Source organism: Tachypleus tridentatus, chromosome 6, assembly GCF_004210375.1.
Source record: "Tachypleus tridentatus isolate NWPU-2018 chromosome 6, ASM421037v1, whole genome shotgun sequence".
NCBI lineage: Eukaryota > Metazoa > Arthropoda > Merostomata > Xiphosura > Limulidae > Tachypleus > Tachypleus tridentatus.
In genome coordinates, this window is record NC_134830.1 from 93,683,287 (window position 1) to 93,703,067 (window position 19,781).

Consider the following 19,781-nt stretch of genomic DNA (forward strand, 5'->3'; position numbering starts at 1 on the left):
ATTGAGGTTACTTTCCATGCTACTTTGAATTTATCACAAGGAGTTATTATTGAGAGGGATTTGAATAGCATCCTTGAGTCAGAAATCCTTGCTGATTTCTCCAGCCAAGGAGTTTCTGCAGTGAGGCATATCTCCACTCACAAAGATGGAAATATGATGGTTACCAGTGTCCTAATTTTAACGTTTAAATCACTATGTCCAGCTGCCACCATCAAGGTAGGTTATCTAAATTGCAAGGTATGACCATATATTCTGAAACCTGTCAGATGTTTCTAGTTTCAGCAGTTTGGTCACTCCGGACATCATGTCGCATGCTCATTGTGGAGGCAAGGACCATGATGCCCATGAGTGTGAAATAGACCTTCATTGTATTAATTGTAGTGTCTCTCACCCTTATTAGTTTCTGTCATGCCACAGATGTGTGGAAGAAAAAGAGGAGCAGCATTTGGAAATGGTTCATAACATTTCTTACCCCAAGACTTGAAAGTTACTGTCTATCATTACATTTCTGATTTATGCTGCTGCACTTCATTCCACTGCTACAGTGGGAGTGCAGACAGATGGCTCTGTGCCTCTGAAACAACAGTTCTCAAACCATGTGAAAAGTCTCTTGCCCTCCATGGTTAAAAAAGTTGATGAATCAAAGTCAACACTCATCTTTGCCCCTGCCATTCCTTTCAGCAGATCCCTGGATCCACTTCCTTTTTGTTCTGGGTTTGGGTGTTTCCTTGGGTTCATCTTCTTCTCTGGTCCCAAGATGCAGTATGATCATTCCTTCATGCCATCAATCTCTGGAATCTTTTTCCAATGACAGAGACCTGCCCAGTCAACTCAGGTCAGGATCCATGGAGGTTGATAGACCTCTGAATAAAGAAGAAGAATGTGGTCAAAAATAGAATAGCTCTCTACCCAATTCACCTATACTTAAGAAAAAATTTGATACAATGGAACTGTCGAGGTTTACGTTCTAATCTGGATGATATCAAAACACTGATTGTTTCCTACCATCCTGTATGTCTTTCCTTACAAGAAACATTTCTAAAACCTGCTGATACAGTCACCATTCGGCAGTTTTCTCTGTACAGAAATGACAGGCTGTGTGATGGACGAGTACATGGAGGGGTGGCACTATTGGTTGATCAGCATGTGTCAACCCTGTCTTTGCCACTGAACACACCCTTGGAGGTTGTTGCCATCTGTGTTTCCTTGGTACCATCACCATTTGTTCTCTCTACCTGTCTCCTGGAGAGACCTATAATCAATCATACATTGATGCTATTGTTTAAGAGTTTGTTTCCCTTTTCAATCCTGGGGCATTTTAATGAACATAATCTCCTCTGAGGAGGTGCTGATACAGATGGGAAGGGTCACTTCATTGAGCTTGTACACTAAATTACAACCTTTCTCTCTTCAATGCTGGTTCTTATACTTATTTTCATACACCTATTCAGTCTTTTACTGCTACTGATCTCTTGGTATGTTCCCCTTCACTATTCTTTCACTTTTCATGGAGTGTTGACAATAACCCACAGGGCAGTGATCATTTTTCTATCATTTTAGAGAGACTGGACGTGGATGATGCCACCTGACCCACATACCTCGGTGGAAGCTGGACTGAGCCACCTCTTGCTGCTCTTACAGAACTTGATCCTGCTGTCATCTGTAAGCTATCAATAGATGTCTGCATGGCAGCAGTGACTGACTATTATCTAGGCAGCTGCTCAATATATTCCTTAAATCTTGACACCTTTTCCACAGTATCCTCATTCATGGTGAAATCGTGTGTGTCACATGGCATGGAAGGATCAAAAATGGGCTTTGGATACCTTCCAGAGGTATCCTATACTTTCAAACCACATTGCTTTTCAGTGGGATAGTGCACATGCTTGGCAGGTAAGACAATAAAGCCAGAAGGAATCTTGGATTAAATTCAAAACCAGCATTTCTTCTACCACCAGTTCCAAAGTCATATGGGACAGGATTTGGAAGGTCAGTGGGCAGTATATCTCCCTTTTGATCTTGCTCTCTGATGGCTAGAAAGTTGCTGATGCCCAGAGCATTGCCAGTACTCAGCAAAAGCTTTTTCCAGGTATCTAGCATTTCTGCTTCACCTTCCACCTTCTGACCCATCAAGACTTGGGAAAAATGATTACCTCTTTTCTTTCAGGCTGATTGTTTCTGTGGCTATGATCACCCCATTATAGTGCCAGAACTCCAGCTGGCTCTTCATTGGTCTGGCAGTACATCAGTTGGAACTGATGATATACACTATGAGATACTGCTCCATCTCTCTCCTGCTTCTCTTGCTATTTTTCTGATTGTTTTTAACCAGATGTGACAGGAGAATATTTTTCCTGATTTGAATCCCAAGATTCCTTCAAACCACCATCCAGTTACTTTGATGAGCTGTCTATGTAAGACCTAAGAGAGGATGGTTAATGCTCCTCTTGTTTGGTTCCTCAAATCAAACAAGCTCCTCTTGCCCACCCACCATGGGTTCTGACAACAGCATTCCACCATGCACCACCTGATTTGACTTGAAATGTCAATAAGAGAAGCTTTTCTTAAGCAACAATATCTTGTGTCAGTATTCTGTGACAGTGAGAAGGCTTATGATACGATGTGGAGGTAAAGCATTTTGTGAGATCTCCACTTATGTGGGTTGCATGACCATTTGCCCATTTTTATAAAAAAAATTTTATTGGCAGATGATTTCAAGTTCATGTGGGCTCAACACTTTCCTGTTCTTTCCTACAGGAACTTGGAGTCCCTTAGGACTGTGTCTTGAGTGTCATACTTTTCAGCATAAAGGTTAATGCCATCACTAGACAACTCTCTCTCTTACTGTTGCAAATGGGCTCTTTGTCAACGACTTCCAGATCTCATGTCAGTCATTGAACGTGAGGTTTATTGAGTGGCAGCTACAGACTGTCCTCAATCATTTACTAAAGTGAACCACAGCAACAGTTTTAACTTTTCTCTCTCCAAAACCGTTTACATACACTTCTGCCTTGCTGCCAATGGGATGTTTATGCTGATCCTGAACTCCGTATCAGTGAAGTCGTACTTCTTGTGGTCTCTGAGAAAAATTTCTTATGGCTTATCTTTGACTGTAAGCTGATCTTTATACTACACACCAAGCAGCTATAAATCAAGTGTACAAGGGCACTGAACATCCTCTGTGTCATCTCTTCCACTTCTTTGGGAGTGGATTGATTTTTTTATACTAAAGTTGTATTGTGCTCTCATTTGATTGAAACTTAACTATGGGTCTATGGTCTGTGGCTCTGCCAGGACCTCAGCCTTGAAGGTGCTAGTCTCCATTCATCATCAGAGGCTTTCTGCACAACACCAGTCCAGAGTTTGTACACAGTCTCATGAACCTCTGCTGTTTGTAATTGTCTTTACTGTGTGCTTCAAAGTTTCTATCCATACTACAGCATCCCACTTGGGTACTGTTTTACTTCCTCAGTGGGCCAAGCTTTTTCAGAACAGACAATCTGCCAATGTTTCTTTTGGCCTTCGTATCCAGGTGCAGTTGGATGAATTGGTTCTGTCCTTGGATGACATTAATGTATCTACTGGTGAGCCCATCAAATCATCTCTTATTACCATCCCCAAGCATGACCTTACTTTGAGTCATCTGAGAAAAGCAGACTCTCCTGATTGGAAGTACTGTCTTTTATTTGCTGAACTTTTTTCTAACTATCCTTTCATTCCCATATATACGGATAGTTTCAAATGAGGCGACTCTGTAAGCTTTGCCATGGTTTGTTGTGGTTCAGTGGTTGCACACAGAATCCCCTCTACAGTTTCAGTGTACTCTGTTGAACTCTATACCATTTCTCTTGCCCCGGGTCACACAGAAGCTAAGCAGTACTTGAATTGTACTATTTATACCAACTCGTTTAGCTCTCTGCTGGCTCTGGAATAATTTCATGTTGGTTTTCACCCTCTTCTTGTGTATATTCAAAACCAACTGGCCCATTTCTATTTAACATCTACTTATCCAGTTCTTCTGGATACTAGGCCACTTTGGCAGTAGTTGGCACGAACTCGTCGAGACCACAGATAGGTCCATTTGCTCTGGCACTATCAATATTGTGTCTGTTTCATACATGGACTATGATCTTGTATTCAGGACAAGGCTCTGTGCTAGTTAGCAGTTAACTTGGAATGAGCAACATGAAAACTAGCTTTTCTAGATAAAACCCTATATTGAACTTTGGTCATCTTGTTTCTGTAAGGATCAGTGAGAAGCTGTTCAAACTAGACTATGCATTGGTCACAGTTTTTAACTGTTCGTTTACTTTTTTCTGGGACTGATGCTCCAATATGAGGACTGTGTGACACTCAAGTCACAATATCTTGCATTTTGCTGTCATGCTGTCATTACGAATGTGAGTGATGGCACCATTTTTGATATCTTTTGTTCCCAGGTTTACCCCTGATGCTGGACAGTGTAATTGGCAATGGTGACACAGTCCACCTTTCAAATGTTTTAGCTTAACGCTATTTAAATTTTTAATTCAAAAATTGAGTTTTGTTTTATTCCAACATTACCTTTTATGAATTTTATTAATTGTACTTTTTAAATTTTTTTAGCAGTTGTTTGGTGCAAATGGTCTAGTTGCTTTGTGCCATAAAATGACAAATAACCAACTAGTCATGCACCACATTTTCAATCAACAGGTGGATAAAGGTTGAAAATCACAAAAAACAGTTATATAGTTGTATGTGATTATGTACATTTTGGTATAACTTAAAAGATAAAATTATTAAATTCACTTACTTTTGTCTTGCTCAAGCATCTGTCACACTTGGATGAAAATTTAAGAAAAGAGAAAGAAAGTTTTGTTGAAAAAAAGAAATCATTAAGTTTTGAAGTAGGTGAGTTAAAGAATAACAAAGTTTCACAGAAAGACTAATTGAGGAGATGGTTAAGGAAGCCCACTCATTTACCTGCAAGAGAGAGGCAGCATTAAACACAACTTATGAAAGCAGATATTTTTTATAGAACTGTAGATGCCAAAGAAAGGTTGGCAAATGTGAAAAACAAATTGATTACAAATTAAAAGAATTTTTAAAAATTAGTCGTGTGTCATAAAAATGAAAAGAATCTTGTTAACCAGTTGGGATCAGTATGTTGACTTTAATGGTGTAGTGTAGAAAGAAGAAAGCATATGTAATTGTTATTAACCTTAACGTACTATTTAATGTTGCATTTTATGTGCATTTTACCTGAATAAATACTGTATTTAACAGAAACCATAAGTGATGTGCCTTAGTAGTGATTCAAGATTTGTTGCATCAGTGATATAACTGGTCATAGAGAAGTCATTTAATTTTTTTTTCTCTATTTGTGGTTTGGAAAACCAACAAGGACTTCCTTTGTCTAAAATGTGATCAGAAATGAAGCCCATCTTATTTTTTCCCAGTTATTTGTTATGATAAAGCACGTACATTGCTGTTCATAACTGTCTGGGCCATCTTTACCATCCAAAAACATATTTGTAGTTTGAATGACTTTGTCATGTAGTGTCTGTTACCATAACCTTGGTGGGTCTCCAAGATGGCTAACCTCCAATTCTAAACCATTTCATATCTGAGCCATGGTTATTTTGTGCATCATGCTTAGATTTCTCTGTTGTTATCCTGTAAGTTTTGGATTTGACTTCAATCTTTATCTTGCTTTCATTTAACTTTACTGTCTCCTCTCTCTTTAGCCCTTGCTATTCTGTAATGAGGTTTGTCAGCTTGGAGCTGTCCGTTCCCAACCTTGTTCCCTGTTCAATTAAATTCTTCATATTTTTTGTTAATCACCTTGACACACAGCTACCTGTAAATAACACACCAGTAACATGTCCCAACATAATCATACAATTACACTGTTCTGTCAACTGTTATTGACTATAAAGTAATCCTTCCAATATCTCAACTGTTTATTTGTCATCCCCTTGACCAGTCCTAAACAAGCTTAATAATTGGTTTATTAATAACAGTCCACAGGTATTTATATGCATATTTAACGTATATTTAACTTTATATCTGTTAACATGCATTTATATTTACTCTAAAACATTAATATGTCTAACACACTTAACATATCTCCTACTAGAAATGTTGAGATACATATTAGTCTATTGTCTTTTGAATTGAAAGTGGGAATATAGAAGAGATCCTTGTTTAAAATTAGGACTGAGAGTCTTATTAGTGCATGTATTACCTTTTTTAAAAAAAATATATAGGGCCAAACTGCATTTCATCAAGGTTGAATACAGTAAATTTATTAGAAGTTGATTAAATAATTCATTTAATCATAAAATTCCCACAAGTTCTGTAACTGTAGAAAGTGAATATTTCATATGATTATGGCCCTGTAACAGAGGTGCATGAAGAAGAAATGGCTTAACCAAAACAAATTGAAGTTGTCTTTTTACTGGCAAAATATAAAAATATGTGGAAATACTTTGGATTTATGTAGCGTACAGAACATGCCTAAAAGTGATCTCAGATAATACGAACATAAATGTACACTGTGCAAGACTAGGTATTATAGTGCTTATCATTCTGATTTTCTAGCTCTCTTTGTATTAGAGATAACACCCAAAACAAATTACAATTTCTACACACTATAAATGAGTTCAATGAGGTTTATGTGAATAACAATGTTGTTGGCAGATTAGTTAAAGACTTAAGTAAATACTTCAAATATACATATATGCAAGGAGGAGGGTTTGGCCAAAACCCATATTTTTTATTTTTATGATGTAAAAAATGTATACTGATATAGTTATAGTGTAGGTGTAATTGTTTAAATTATATTTAATGCAGAATTGTTTCCAGATTTAATCATGTAGCATCTGAATTTTAGGGTTATACCCTAGACCCTGATTATGCTTTTCACAATTTGTGTTGGCTTTTGATTTCACAAATTAGAAACCCACTTTCAAACATTTTTGATATGGGATTGTTAAATCTGTAATGAATGAAACCAACCACAAGTACAAAATGCCTGGCATGAATCAATTTGCATGTAAAGTGATTCCAAAAATGTACTTTGAGGTTAAAACAAAATCATTGGAAAACATAGTAGTGGATGACAAAGTTGCTTTAACTACAGTTTGTGGACTACTAAAGCCACGGAATAATATATGACAAATTGTCATTTAATTTAAAAGTCCTCAAGAAAATCTTACAGCAGAAAGCATTATAGAAGTATTGAACACTGCCACTGAAGAATGGAATATATATAGCTACAAAGTCATATCTTTGGTTTCTGGCAATAGAGTAAATATGGTTTTTGCAGCTAACAACTTTAACGTCTGTCCTTATGTTCTTTGCTTTGCTAAAACATTGAAATTAATGTTCCAGAGAGCTATGAAAGTTTCAACTGTTTCAAAATTTAGGGAGAAGTGAGAAAATTTTCCTTTTTCTTCCAAAGAAGTACATCAGTTGCAAGTAAATTTGAAGAAAAGCAAGCTTTGTTAGATCTTTCAATGCATAAATTGCAACAAGATGCAGTTTTGTGATGGAATTAATATTTTAACATGCTAAAGCATTTCATAAAACAACAAGCAACTTTTTATAGTGTCCTGATGTAAGCCAAGCAGAAAGCTTATGAAGCTGTTTAAAATGGCTACAACAGTTTTATATGACACATTGACTATCTGAAAATGAGATCAACCCCAATGCGATTGAAGATATAAAAAAATCGTTATGCTGGAGATAGAGCTACTACATGTTACAATTGCTGTAATCCTAGATTCTAAACCATTCCTTTTTTACTTGAGTTCAACAAGTTGTACGTAATGCCTTGCTTAAGAAAACTGCATGTCTTAGTTATTCCCTGTCTGACAAGGTAAAAGTGAAAACAGCATTATCTTCTACAGATGAACTCCCTGCTATTTCCTTTGAAGTTCTGCTTAATTGTGTCAAAGCTATTATGAAAGAAGAGGATGAAAACCAGCTCCCAAGTAAATCAAAAAGAAGCTTTTATGTCACATGTTCAAGGAAGAGTCAGTTTTTGTTGAAAAAAGAATACCTGATTTACATGTTTATGAGCTTTAGAGGTTTAAGAGTTAACTATCAATTGATATGAATCTGTCATTTTGCTTGGTGTCAGTCTTAGTACACACAAATTTCCTCTTTTTTCTAAAGCAGCCAAGCATTTGTATTGTGTACCTGCAACTTCAGTACTTTCAGAAAGGTTTTTTTCATCTGTTGATCAAATTGTTAGAGCCCAAAGAACTATGTTAAAATCTATCACATTGCTAATTTTCCTGAAAATAAATGTTTAAAAGACTTGTCTTATTTCTCAAATTATTTGTGAAACTTAAATTTGTTTTTGAGTATTGGTTGTTTTTAGCTAAATTTAAGCACAGTTAAGCACAAGTATTTGTCTATCTGGTTTCGAACAGGTTTTTTTTAATTGTTTACAGCCTGATACATTTCTTCCCCCTTTTTTTTTTCTGCTGGAAACAATGCTGAAGTAGTAATGCATTCTAGTCATTTGAAATTGATCTCAATTTTTGTAAAATACACATTTTTTTTTAAGTTAAAAGATTTCAGATAATCACTCACTTCACATTTTATTTTTGTTGGTCTATTTCCATTTTTATATATATTTCATACTGATAAGTTTTAACACTATAATATTTGACCATGATGATTTTACATTTATTTCAGTTGTCATTTTTGTTTCTGAACAGAAACAAGTGATTGTTCCTTTTATTTTTAAAATTATTTCATTCAGAAATACTGACCACTACAATTGTTTTAATCGTTTATTTGAAATATGCTATCTCATGAGCAGATATGTAATTTTGTTTATTTTCTTTATTTTGATTCTGTATAATAATTTTAAGTTCACTGAATTAATAAATATTAAAACTTTTATATTTGTTGAGGTTTTAGTTCATTTGATAGCTTTCATTTTTTATTTATGCTGTGTCAGTTAAAATAAAGAAGACATAGTAAGTGTAGAACCAAAGGACAGAAAATGAAATGAGAAAAGTTATGTTTGATACATGCATTATACTGTGATACTGTACTGTATTACCCAGTGCCTGTATCATGATGCCTCTATCTCCCACTATTCTTTCTTTCTTTGTTTCATTTACATACATACTTTAGGTCTTGTTTCTAGAGTTGTTATAATCAATCACTATTAAGTGTGCATGAAAATACTCAGAAATTAACATTCACTGCGTGCTAACAATATATCTTATTTTTACAGACCTTAGTTAAATTTCATGACAAATTAAAATATAGAACTTTTTAAAAAGACAACATGATTTTTTATGTACATTTATTTTTTCGAGTTTAAAATACTGAAATTAGTAATCTGTCATTAACTACAATATTAGGACTTCTTCACAAAGGTGACATGTTTCTCGATTAGGAATACTGAAAATTTTAGTGTTAGTCAGTATGGGAGTATTTCTTTTTATACGTTTGTATAACTATTTTCTTTTTTTAAATGTATATTTTCAGCTAGTAGCATAGAATGCCCCAGAGGATGGGAACCTGTTCTTGAATCATGCTATAAGTTCACTCGTGCCCCACTGAAAGACTTAAAAGGTGCTAAAGAAAAATGTTTTGCCTATAATGCCCATTTAGTTTCAGTGAATACTATTGAAGAGCATAGTTACATTGTTAACTATCTCAGTCTAAATGATCCTCAACATCGAAGGTATGATGATTTTATGACATTCCTTTTTTTTTTTTAATTATATATGTATATAAAATGTTTAGATATGATATGAAACTTGGTATAATATTTAGCCTCTAAGATTAGTTTTATAGATTTAATGTGTTTACTTGTTTTTGTGCAGATGGTTTACAAGTGGTCAAGATGAAGGAAATAATGTATGGGTATGGGATGGAGATCAAACTCAGTTTACTAATGTTGATGCCTTATGGCTACCAGACCAGGAAAAAGAAGTAGGGAAATATCTAGCATACAAGTAAGTTTTCTTCTGTATTATGAAAGTTTTATTAGTGTATTCAAATGGTGAAAAACTTGCAAATAGGAAGTGTATTGTGTTTGGATTTAAATTTTTTTTTGAGTCAAAATATGTAATGTTAGTCTTGAAAAAAACTTTTATTTTAAAATTTATTTTATCAAACATAATTTTAAATTTTATTCTAATATTAATTCTTGTAAATGATAATTTCAAAACATCTTTTGCCTAGTTACTCTAAAAAAACAAACAGTTGGGGTCTTGCCAAGGTGTCATCTACAGAAGAATTAGCCTATATTTGTGAAGTTCATCAAGAAGATGTTAATGAAATAGTCATTATGGACAGAAACATTGGTAAGAAATTTTATGTTTAACATTACTTTTGACTCAACTAAGTAGGAAAATAGCAATAAATATACAAAGACCAAATTATAACCTTTTGTTTTTGACTTGCTTTTAGATTATGGTATTATTGTGAATGACAAAAGAAAACTTCCAAAAGGACCATCTTTTCTTCAAGAACCAGAAGATGGTGTTTTTGATCTCAGTGGAAGAAATCAAGTGAATTACATTTCCCTTCGTTGTGTTGCTGGAGGATACCCTCCACCAACTTACACATGGTATAAGGTAAGTGTACAATGTATACTTATTTTATAATGGAAATTGCTATTTCTTTATCAGTTGAATTTAAGAAAAAAACTTGTTGAAATTATTTAAAAGTAATGCAAATAAAAAAATGGATATTTTTAAGCTTTTCTGGTTGGTTTGTAACTCTCGGAAGCTACAAATGAAAGATTTGCTTAAATAATATGTAATTTCTGAATGATAAATGTATCGTTGTTAAGAGATGTAGATTAATATATGACTATATTAGTAATCTTTTCTTATTTGGGAGAAGGCAATGGAGACAAGGTAGCCATTAAAAAGTTTTACAAATGTATGTATTATAAATCTAAGCAATATTTTAGTCAAAATTAACTTGAGCTAAGTGTAAACAGTATAGCAAGAGTTTTGATATTTCTGAGATAAGAAAAGTGGCATTGACAATTCATAATTAAAGGGGTAAAATACACAGTGAATTACTAAATGCAGATGCATATGGGTAAAAAATATTGGAATATTTTTTGTATTATGTTTAAAAACTAAATCTAGTTTGGCACTGACAGTCAGAAATGGAAAACAAGATTTTGTCTTTCATCTTGGCAAATAATGATGTCTTGATCACAGAAGTTTGCTGTGTTTTCAAAGTTATTTAATTTCACTGTTTTTTTAAATTTTGTGAAAAGATTAGCAAAATTTTTGAGCTGGTATTCTCAGATAGTGATATTGTCAGAAAGTTTTCATGCTGTGAGAGAAAATATGCTTTCTTGTGTACTTTCATCTTTGTGCCATGTATTTTTTCTCATACTACACACCAAATCAGAAACCAGGAAAGCTATATGTTGCTTTATAACAAATTTGAATAAGCATCTGCAGTTTATACAGTAAGATTCCAATTTTTGCATCACAGACAATGATGAAGTGAGAATGTGGTATGTTGGTTCTTAATTTTTTTACTATGTTTTAGCAAGTGATATAGTGTGTACCTTTGGATTGAAGAACATTTTGCAGTTTTTTATGGATGAAGCCAGTGTGGAGTGGAAAGTCTTTTGACACTATACAGGTGTAAGTGAGGAAAAACATAAATAGTTTTTTGCTGAATGTGCACTTCTCACTTGTGGATTACATTTTGTGATAGTTGCAAGCAAGTGGGTGAAACATTGATCAGATTGTCTCCAGTTTATATTGGCTGTTCAAAGATATTCATGAGAGAAGAGAAAGTTTATTCAAATAACAGCCTGCAACAAATTCATGCTCACATTTTGCAAACATTGATTGGTAGAAAATGTTAATGTAAGCAAGAGAGCTTTACAGTTATGGTTTATGATCTGCCAGTATATTCAGAGCATAATAAAGGGAAAAGTGCCAAACAAGACAAAATCCTTTGAAACAGTTCAGAAAAGGTGTGCTGAGTTTATCTTTGTAGCTAAAACAACTGTTTTTCAAGGTATTATTTAACAGGTTGAAACCCTTTCTCAGACTGTACCAGATGGACAAGTTCATACTGTGATTTTCTATGAAGATATACGCATACTTATTAAAGTAAAGGACCCTATTTTAAAAAAGTTTCTTTGACATATTTACCAAAATATGTATCATTACTTTATAAATAAATATGTATACTGGGTGTTCGGAAAGTCACTGTACAGTTTTGTAATCATATTTTATTCAGTCTATTTCAAGCCAGCAACTGATAGCGGTGTTTAGAAATAAAATAAGAAGGATCCAGGCCTCCTGTATTCTATATTGAAACATGTCTGTTAATAAATATATAAGTGCATAGTAACTTTCTGAACACCCTGTATATGATATAGTTAGATAAGGTAATGAACTATATGGATATATCTGTCACAATCTCTTTCACAAATTGCAAGTAGTTTTCACAGACATTTGATATTATATTATTTATAACTTGCAGAAAGCCAAAATCTTAATTTATCAAATAAAATATCACATTATTTTTTGTACAGAAAAGTGTCTATTTCACTTCCAGTTAAAACTTTATTACCATGGGGAAACATATCGCTAAGCTTGGCTGACTTTTAAAGTCATTATTGCATAGTTAGAAAACCAGAAAAATTGTGAAAGTTATTGAACATTGACTGGTTTTTGTGTGTTATTCTGTGTTCTTAGGTGTACTAGTTAATTAAATAATAAAAAAGTCTATTGTAATAGTGTCACTAGTATAAAAATGAAGGTTTAAGTTTCATTAACAGTTGACAAAAATAGAAATAAAACCCAGAAAAGTACTGTATTTCTTGTTTTACTTTATTTGTTAGTATTAAAGTAACTAAAATGTAAAGAAGTAGAAACTTGTTGGGTTAAAGTTCAATTACATGAAGTAGAATAATAATAATAATGCAAGAGGTACACCTGTGAGCAACCTGTGCACTACATAATTCAGTGTAAGCAACATGTTTGCCAAATGATTTCCAACTTGTGTGACAGGATTATTGGACACGATTCAAGAGCAATGAAACATTAAAATTAGATATAAATAGATGTATACTGTTACATGGTGTTAACTATCGAGAATAAATAGTTGTGATTTTCTGTTACTATTTGCAATCATTCCAGAGATAAAATGGATGATGTAGAATTTTCATAATTTTGTTTTGGTGGTTATGAGATCAGTCAAGTTGACCAATCCTGTATGCAGTTATACTCTAACAGATAAAATATAAAAATTTTCTAGAAATAAAATATTTATTTAGAGACTCCTAAGGATTATGCAGTAAAATTTGAAAATTTTCAGAAGTGGAAAAGTATTTTTAATCTTAACATGAAAATGACTTTACACTGGGAGCAGTCAACAATTTGACACCATGTAACTATGGACAAAATTTTTTGAAAATAGTTGATTAAAGAATCTTCTTTGTGTGTGTGTGTTTTGTTGTGTTTTTTGTTTATAAAACATTTTTCTCACTGGCAGTAGACTACATACACATACAGTTCATTTACAAATAACATGATACAAATTCCTATAACTGACCTTGAAAAGGTGTGTTATAAACATTTCTGAGTTCAAGCTATGCACATGTACAAAGTAGAAGATGGGTTGCTTCGCAACTGTTTTGAGTTGAATGACATGCTTAACCAATAGAAATAGAATATCTCCTTCTTTAAGGTTGTTTATCTTCAAGTGAAACACATGGTTCTGATTAGCTTTCAGTACCATTAAAAATGAGGCTAAGTTCATTGTTGAGAGCAGATTCTGTAGCACTTGGCAATTTTCTCTTGCCATACGTATATTAATTTGATAAATTGATTGCAGTTAGGTTTTCTTTTATGTTTAATTATGTATTATTTATGTTTTAAAATTTATATTTGAAAGGTTTAAGTATTTTTAAATTTATCTGTACTCTGAATTGTAAAACAGCTCTGTGACACTTATGAGTGTAAGAAATATTATGCCACAGGTGCTAAACCTAACAGCTGCATAACATCACCCATGGGTACTTGATGTGTGACAACACAAATGATCAAGGATAAAATAGAGGAAAGGAAAATAAAGTATTAAAAGTTAATTAAGTGAAAAGTTACACATGCTGAACACAGTTGATGTTATTAGGGGAATCAATAAATAGTTAAAAGGTATGTACATACTTCTGTTTATTAATTTAAATGTTTCATTGCAATGTACATTGATAACAGCTAGTTAGTGATACTGTAGAGAAAATAGCAGATATAAATATTGACTTCAAAAACTTTTGATATTTATTTAGGAGGCTATAAAGATTATGCAAGTAAAATATGAAAACTATAAGGTAAAAATTAGTATTTTTATATTTTACATGAAAATCACTTTTCAGGAGAACTATTCAGAGTTTGGGTGGAAATAATTACATTAAATAACAAATGGTTATTTAACTCTCTCTACTTAGGCTTGGTCACATTGACTGACCACTCAACCTCTTTGTACTCATTTAAAGTATTTGTAGGTTTAATACTTCTAACTTTCATATAGTCTGTATATATTCACAAAATTTGCCAGTCTTTCAGTTGACATTAAAACTTGTTTATATACAAGAAATTGTGTTGTTTAGTAAAGTACTTTTAATATACTGTAATAAAGATTTATCCATGAATATATTGGATATTTGTTTTGAATGGTCTATGTGCAAAGTAATTTTCTTGTTAAGATTAAAAATACTTCATCTCAGAAACCTTAAATTTCCTTTGTGCAATCCTAAAACCCCTTAAATATATTTTAAACGTTTTTCTCAGTAAAACTTTTGTCATTTTTTCTACCCTTTATCTATATGGGATCAGTTAAATTGACTGACTTCATAATCACCAAAAAGAAAATCAAAATAATCTAAAAATACTTCTCCCTTCCAGAGCAACTTTAAATTGTAACATGAAACTATATTTCCTTATCCTTAAAGCTAATATATATATAATTACATTTTATTATTTTGTTGTATTTTGAGCAGTATCAAAATGCTATTCACATCATTATAAGTTGTAACATAATCAGGGCAAATGCAGCTTGCATTACTCCATTGAATTACATTATCCATTAGCTGCTCACATGTCCCATGAAACAGTATTATATTATTATTTAACATAATCTAACTTTAGCTAAGCTAAAAAGATCCATTTTGTTACTTTTATAATAATAATAATAATTAAGAATAAAAATGAAAAACGGGAAATAAAGTACTTGACGAAACTTTGTTTTTCTTTCAGTTGATTGTTGATGATATGCAACCCTACGTTATTAATACTAATGCTAGTACGACAATAAATTTTTATTTAATTAAATAACACACATGCAAAAAGTAAACAATTTCCTCTAACATTCATAGTTTTTCTGGCTTTATAACTATGCTATTAGAGGCATTATAAATTCATCCAAACTAGTCATTAAGTTTCTCACTGGAACATTCCTCGTGCTCTAAGTGATACTGACGATTATATATTCTAAACACACTGTTATGCAATACATCATTTGGTAGATGAAAACCTTGACCTTCTATTGGTTATATATAACATATGTATATAAATTTGAGAGAACTATTAATAAATCCTGAAAGAGAGGATGCGAAAGATAAGTATGGCAGGAGGGATTTGATTTTCTGTTGATAGCTCTGTAACCAAACAAAATAGAAAGCTATAAAAGTTAAGGTTTGTTTGAGTAGTGATTATTTTTTTATTGAGTAATTTACATTAAATTTCATGTTTATTGAAAGGGTGCTGAATAAAACAGAGAAGAGGGGATGCTTAGAGAGAAAATGTTGCATTTCTCACTCTAGAAGAAATTACGGACATTTTTAATAGTTGCCTTGTAGAATTCAGAACTTGAAACATGTACTATTAAAATATGGGTTATTTGCTAAGCTTTTTGTTGTAATAATGATGTAAAATAAACAAAAAATAGTTTAATAAAATTTTGAATATAAGACACTGAAACTTTGTGTCATGCACAGTAAAGGATACCAGTAGCAAGAAGGTTAAATTGACTCAGTCAGTATAGTGTTAGGGGTGGAAATAATAATAGATTAATTACATTGTTTAATATAAAAAACTGTTCATTTAAGAGGTTCTAGCAGTTATGCAAATAGCACTTGAAAATTATAAGCGGAAGAGAAGAATTAATCTTAACATGAAAATGACCTTGCACTCAGACTAGTTAGTCTGATTAAAACTGATTATAGTAAATTCAAGGAGGACAAATATCTTAAAGAAATACTTTATTGAAAATTTTTGACTTTTTTATGTACAAAGATTTTAGTAAAAGCTTGCTGAAGTTCGTGAAGATACGCATAGATCATTAAGAGTTATAGTATTTATAATTTGACAGTTATTTGGTAGTTACAAGTTTAATCAAAATATCCAAGCTTGTATGCATAGAGTATGTAAATCTAAAAAAACATCAATGGTTTTACTTGATGTATTATAAAATGATTACTGGATGTTTTACAAAAGTATAACTGAAAATGAAAAATAGACTGCTTTCATCAAATGAAAGAAATTTAGGTGCTTCATATGCACAATATAGAAAGTTATAAATAAGAAAGCAATATAAAAAATACTTTATTGAAAATTTATTTTTGTTTTTTTCCCATATTTATGGGTTTCTAACAGTACTGTATTTTCCAAATTATTATTTTAAGGCTTGAAGGAATGCTTCCTAAAAGAAGATAGTTTTAAAGAAACAACTTCAGTACTAAAGCTGACAGTTTATATGATTTTTTTTAACCCCTTCTCCTGTGGGCTTGACATATTTTTATGTGAACATTTGGGTCTGAAGCTGATCTTTAAAACATATCTATTATATGGTCAGGCTAATGTTTAGAGAGGATTCTCTGCAAATAAAGAATTGATTTTGGAGAATTTCCAGGAACAATACAAGTGATACAGAATCATTGCTAATCATGTTAAAGTTGTTAGAGGAGTTTCAAATGCGGAGATGACAAAAGAGCTCTTGATGTCAGCCACAGAAGCCAGACTGAAATATCATGCCTATCTGGGAAAACAAAATTATAGGCATGAAAAGGAAGTATTTAATGAATGATGTTTGACTTAGAATGAGAGCAGAAGCTTATGTGAAGATGCTGATGTACTCAGCAAATGAAAATGCTGAAAGAAATAAATCAGCTAGCAACTTAACTTTTGTTACCTAGTTTGTGCTACACTGCACATCTGACTTTGAGAAACAAATTGAGAAGCTCTCTGAATTGAACAATGAATCCTCTTTTACTACTAATTAAGAACATAAAGTTCTTGAAAAAAGAAAACTGCTTAAAATATTTTCCTAAAATGTTGTTTTATTTGCAGATATTATTTTTGACATAGTTGTCTGGAATATTTTACTCAACATTTCATGCATCATGTACAAATAATGCTGAATGAAGCTGAAAGTAAAGTTAATGGTAGCATTGTAGTTATTACTCTATCTACATGTAACTCCTTTGCTTTATGTAAAACTATTTGTGACCAAATGTTTAAACAAATATTTGTTTCATAATGTTTTGTTGTTGATGCATTGTTGTTATCTCTTGAAGATCATCTATTACAGTGTCTGTTTTCTAAGAACACTATACAAAATAATTAGCTGATAAGTAAAAGCATGGTTTGCAAGGCATGAAAATTTATTTAAGTATTATGGAAAAGTTTTGAAATTGTTTGACTTCAAAGATGTATGAAACATGAATTTAATTAAATAACTTTATTATCAGTTTGCATGAAAAATGTAATTTTTCTATCATTTAAGTTGACATCTCTAGTTTCAAAAGGAACTGTTTAAATAAATTAATCATTTCTTTGTGTCACAGGATGCATTTCCCTTGTGATTTTCTTATTTTCAATTTTCCACATTTCGTTGAGGCTGTCAGAGAGGCCAGTCAAATGGAAATTAAAGCTGTAAATTTTAATTCACAGTATAAAATCTCTCTACTTTTTGAGGGAGTGGGATATAAATAAATTTGTGACACTCACCATTAAAGCTTCTTCTATCTTATCATAACTTTGAATTATAATCTTTTATAAGTATCCATTGAAGGCTACTTCTTTATGTTCATTTAGACACTTTACTTCAAACTGTGATTATTATTGTTGAATAACAGGCAACTAATGGCTTTTAACCTATTTGTAGCTTAGTGGAAAAGTCATTTAAATTATAGTAATTTTAGTACATTGTGTCTTGCTCTAATTTTATACATGGAATAAAAATTTAAATATTGTGTACAACTACTGTATTTACAAAACACATCACTGCTTTTTCTGTCAACAACAAAGAGAGAGAGTATAGATGAGTAAGTACTAAATTTATTTATATACAAATATATATATACATTATTTTATTGTTATAAAAGCAAATAAAAGCAACATTTGTAAAAATGACAAACTTGTTGGGTTAGATAAAAAAAACTTGCTAAACAAAAGGTACATAATTTCTTGTAAATGGTCAGTATCATAGAACATTTTGTGACAGGTGCGTTTGCAATTCACTGTTGCACTCTTATAACTCAGTTGTTTATTTACACAAAGCTGTTCAGGTGTAATAAATGGCTTTTAACATACCCTGAGGGGGAGGGTAAAGCAAACAACTAAATGAACCCAGATTTCAAAAGTCAATTTTGGCAATAAGAACAAATAGTACACTATTTTCTGTTGCAATATATGATCACTTGTAGAAAGAAAAAAATTAATTTAGATTTATTCAATATTTTTAAAGTTTTTATTTTAACATACATTGAAGATTATGCTACATTTGTAAAGTTTGAGATTATGCAAATTGAAAGTAAAAAAAGTTTTTGTTCTTAACATGAAAATCACCTTGATTTCAGATTAATCAGAGTCCAAGTCAAATTGACTCAATAAATTTACCATCAAATTTTCAGTGATAACACCATTAGAATTTTTTTTTTTTACAATGTATTTGTAATATTTGCTAAAAGCATGCTAAATTTCACAAAGATACACCAAGTAAATTTGTCATGTAGTTTCATAATATCTGGGTTGGTACAAAGCACCAACATTGTCCACGTAGTGTTTGAAATGTGTTAAAACTCTTGAAAATGCAGTACAAGAAAAAAATTCACCTTTTTCTTTACTTCTTGACTTTATATTTTTAGGAAGAATATGAAAGAGATAATCTTGTGAATCGGAATATTGATCCACTGTCTGACTACCGTTACACACAAACTGATGGTATCTTAATCATAAGTAATCCCAATCAAACCAAAGACCGAGGAAAGTATCACTGCTCTGCCACCAATAAGTTTGGAACAGTTATTAGTCAAACTGTGCACTTGAGTTTTGGATGTAAGTATATCAGTTTATTTTTATTCTTATATACCATTATCATTGTTTCAACCAACCCACTTCTAAATTTGTTTCATACATATCACCAAATCCTCAGAAATTAAATAAAAAAAAAACTGTGTTTGAAAACTATTAATTTATTGATGAAGCATGCATTATTGATATATTTTATATATTTTAATCTTTCATTTGATCAGTCATTGGAGAATTCAACAAAAAGAGATCACCAGACTATGGCAGAGAGTACTGGGGGAAGTCAATTACGTGTGATCCTCCACAACATTACCCAGGTATATGGTAACTTCCTTTGATGTTTGGAATTAAAAAATAATAATTCTAATTTGACATTGAAAGCAGTTTACTCAATCTTTATTGTATGAATATTTAATTTTTAGATGAGCTTAAAATTCTTGATTTGAAAGAATTATTTGTTACAGTCTAGCA

General features: G+C 32.0%; 1 protein-coding gene across 5 annotated transcripts in view; it reads left to right on the top strand.

The window, feature by feature from the left end:
- The window catches only part of Cont (Contactin), a 106,797-nt gene that overhangs the window by 24,064 nt on the left and 62,952 nt on the right, over nt 1-19,781 (top strand). For all 5 annotated transcript variants that reach the window (XM_076506236.1, XM_076506235.1, XM_076506238.1 and 2 more), the window contains exons 3-8: nt 9,496-9,694; nt 9,837-9,968; nt 10,198-10,319; nt 10,426-10,592; nt 19,148-19,337; nt 19,535-19,627. In XM_076506236.1, coding sequence (XP_076362351.1) covers nt 9,496-9,694; nt 9,837-9,968; nt 10,198-10,319; nt 10,426-10,592; nt 19,148-19,337; nt 19,535-19,627 — 903 coding nt within the window. The remainder of the gene's footprint in view (nt 1-9,495; nt 9,695-9,836; nt 9,969-10,197; nt 10,320-10,425; nt 10,593-19,147; nt 19,338-19,534; nt 19,628-19,781) is intronic.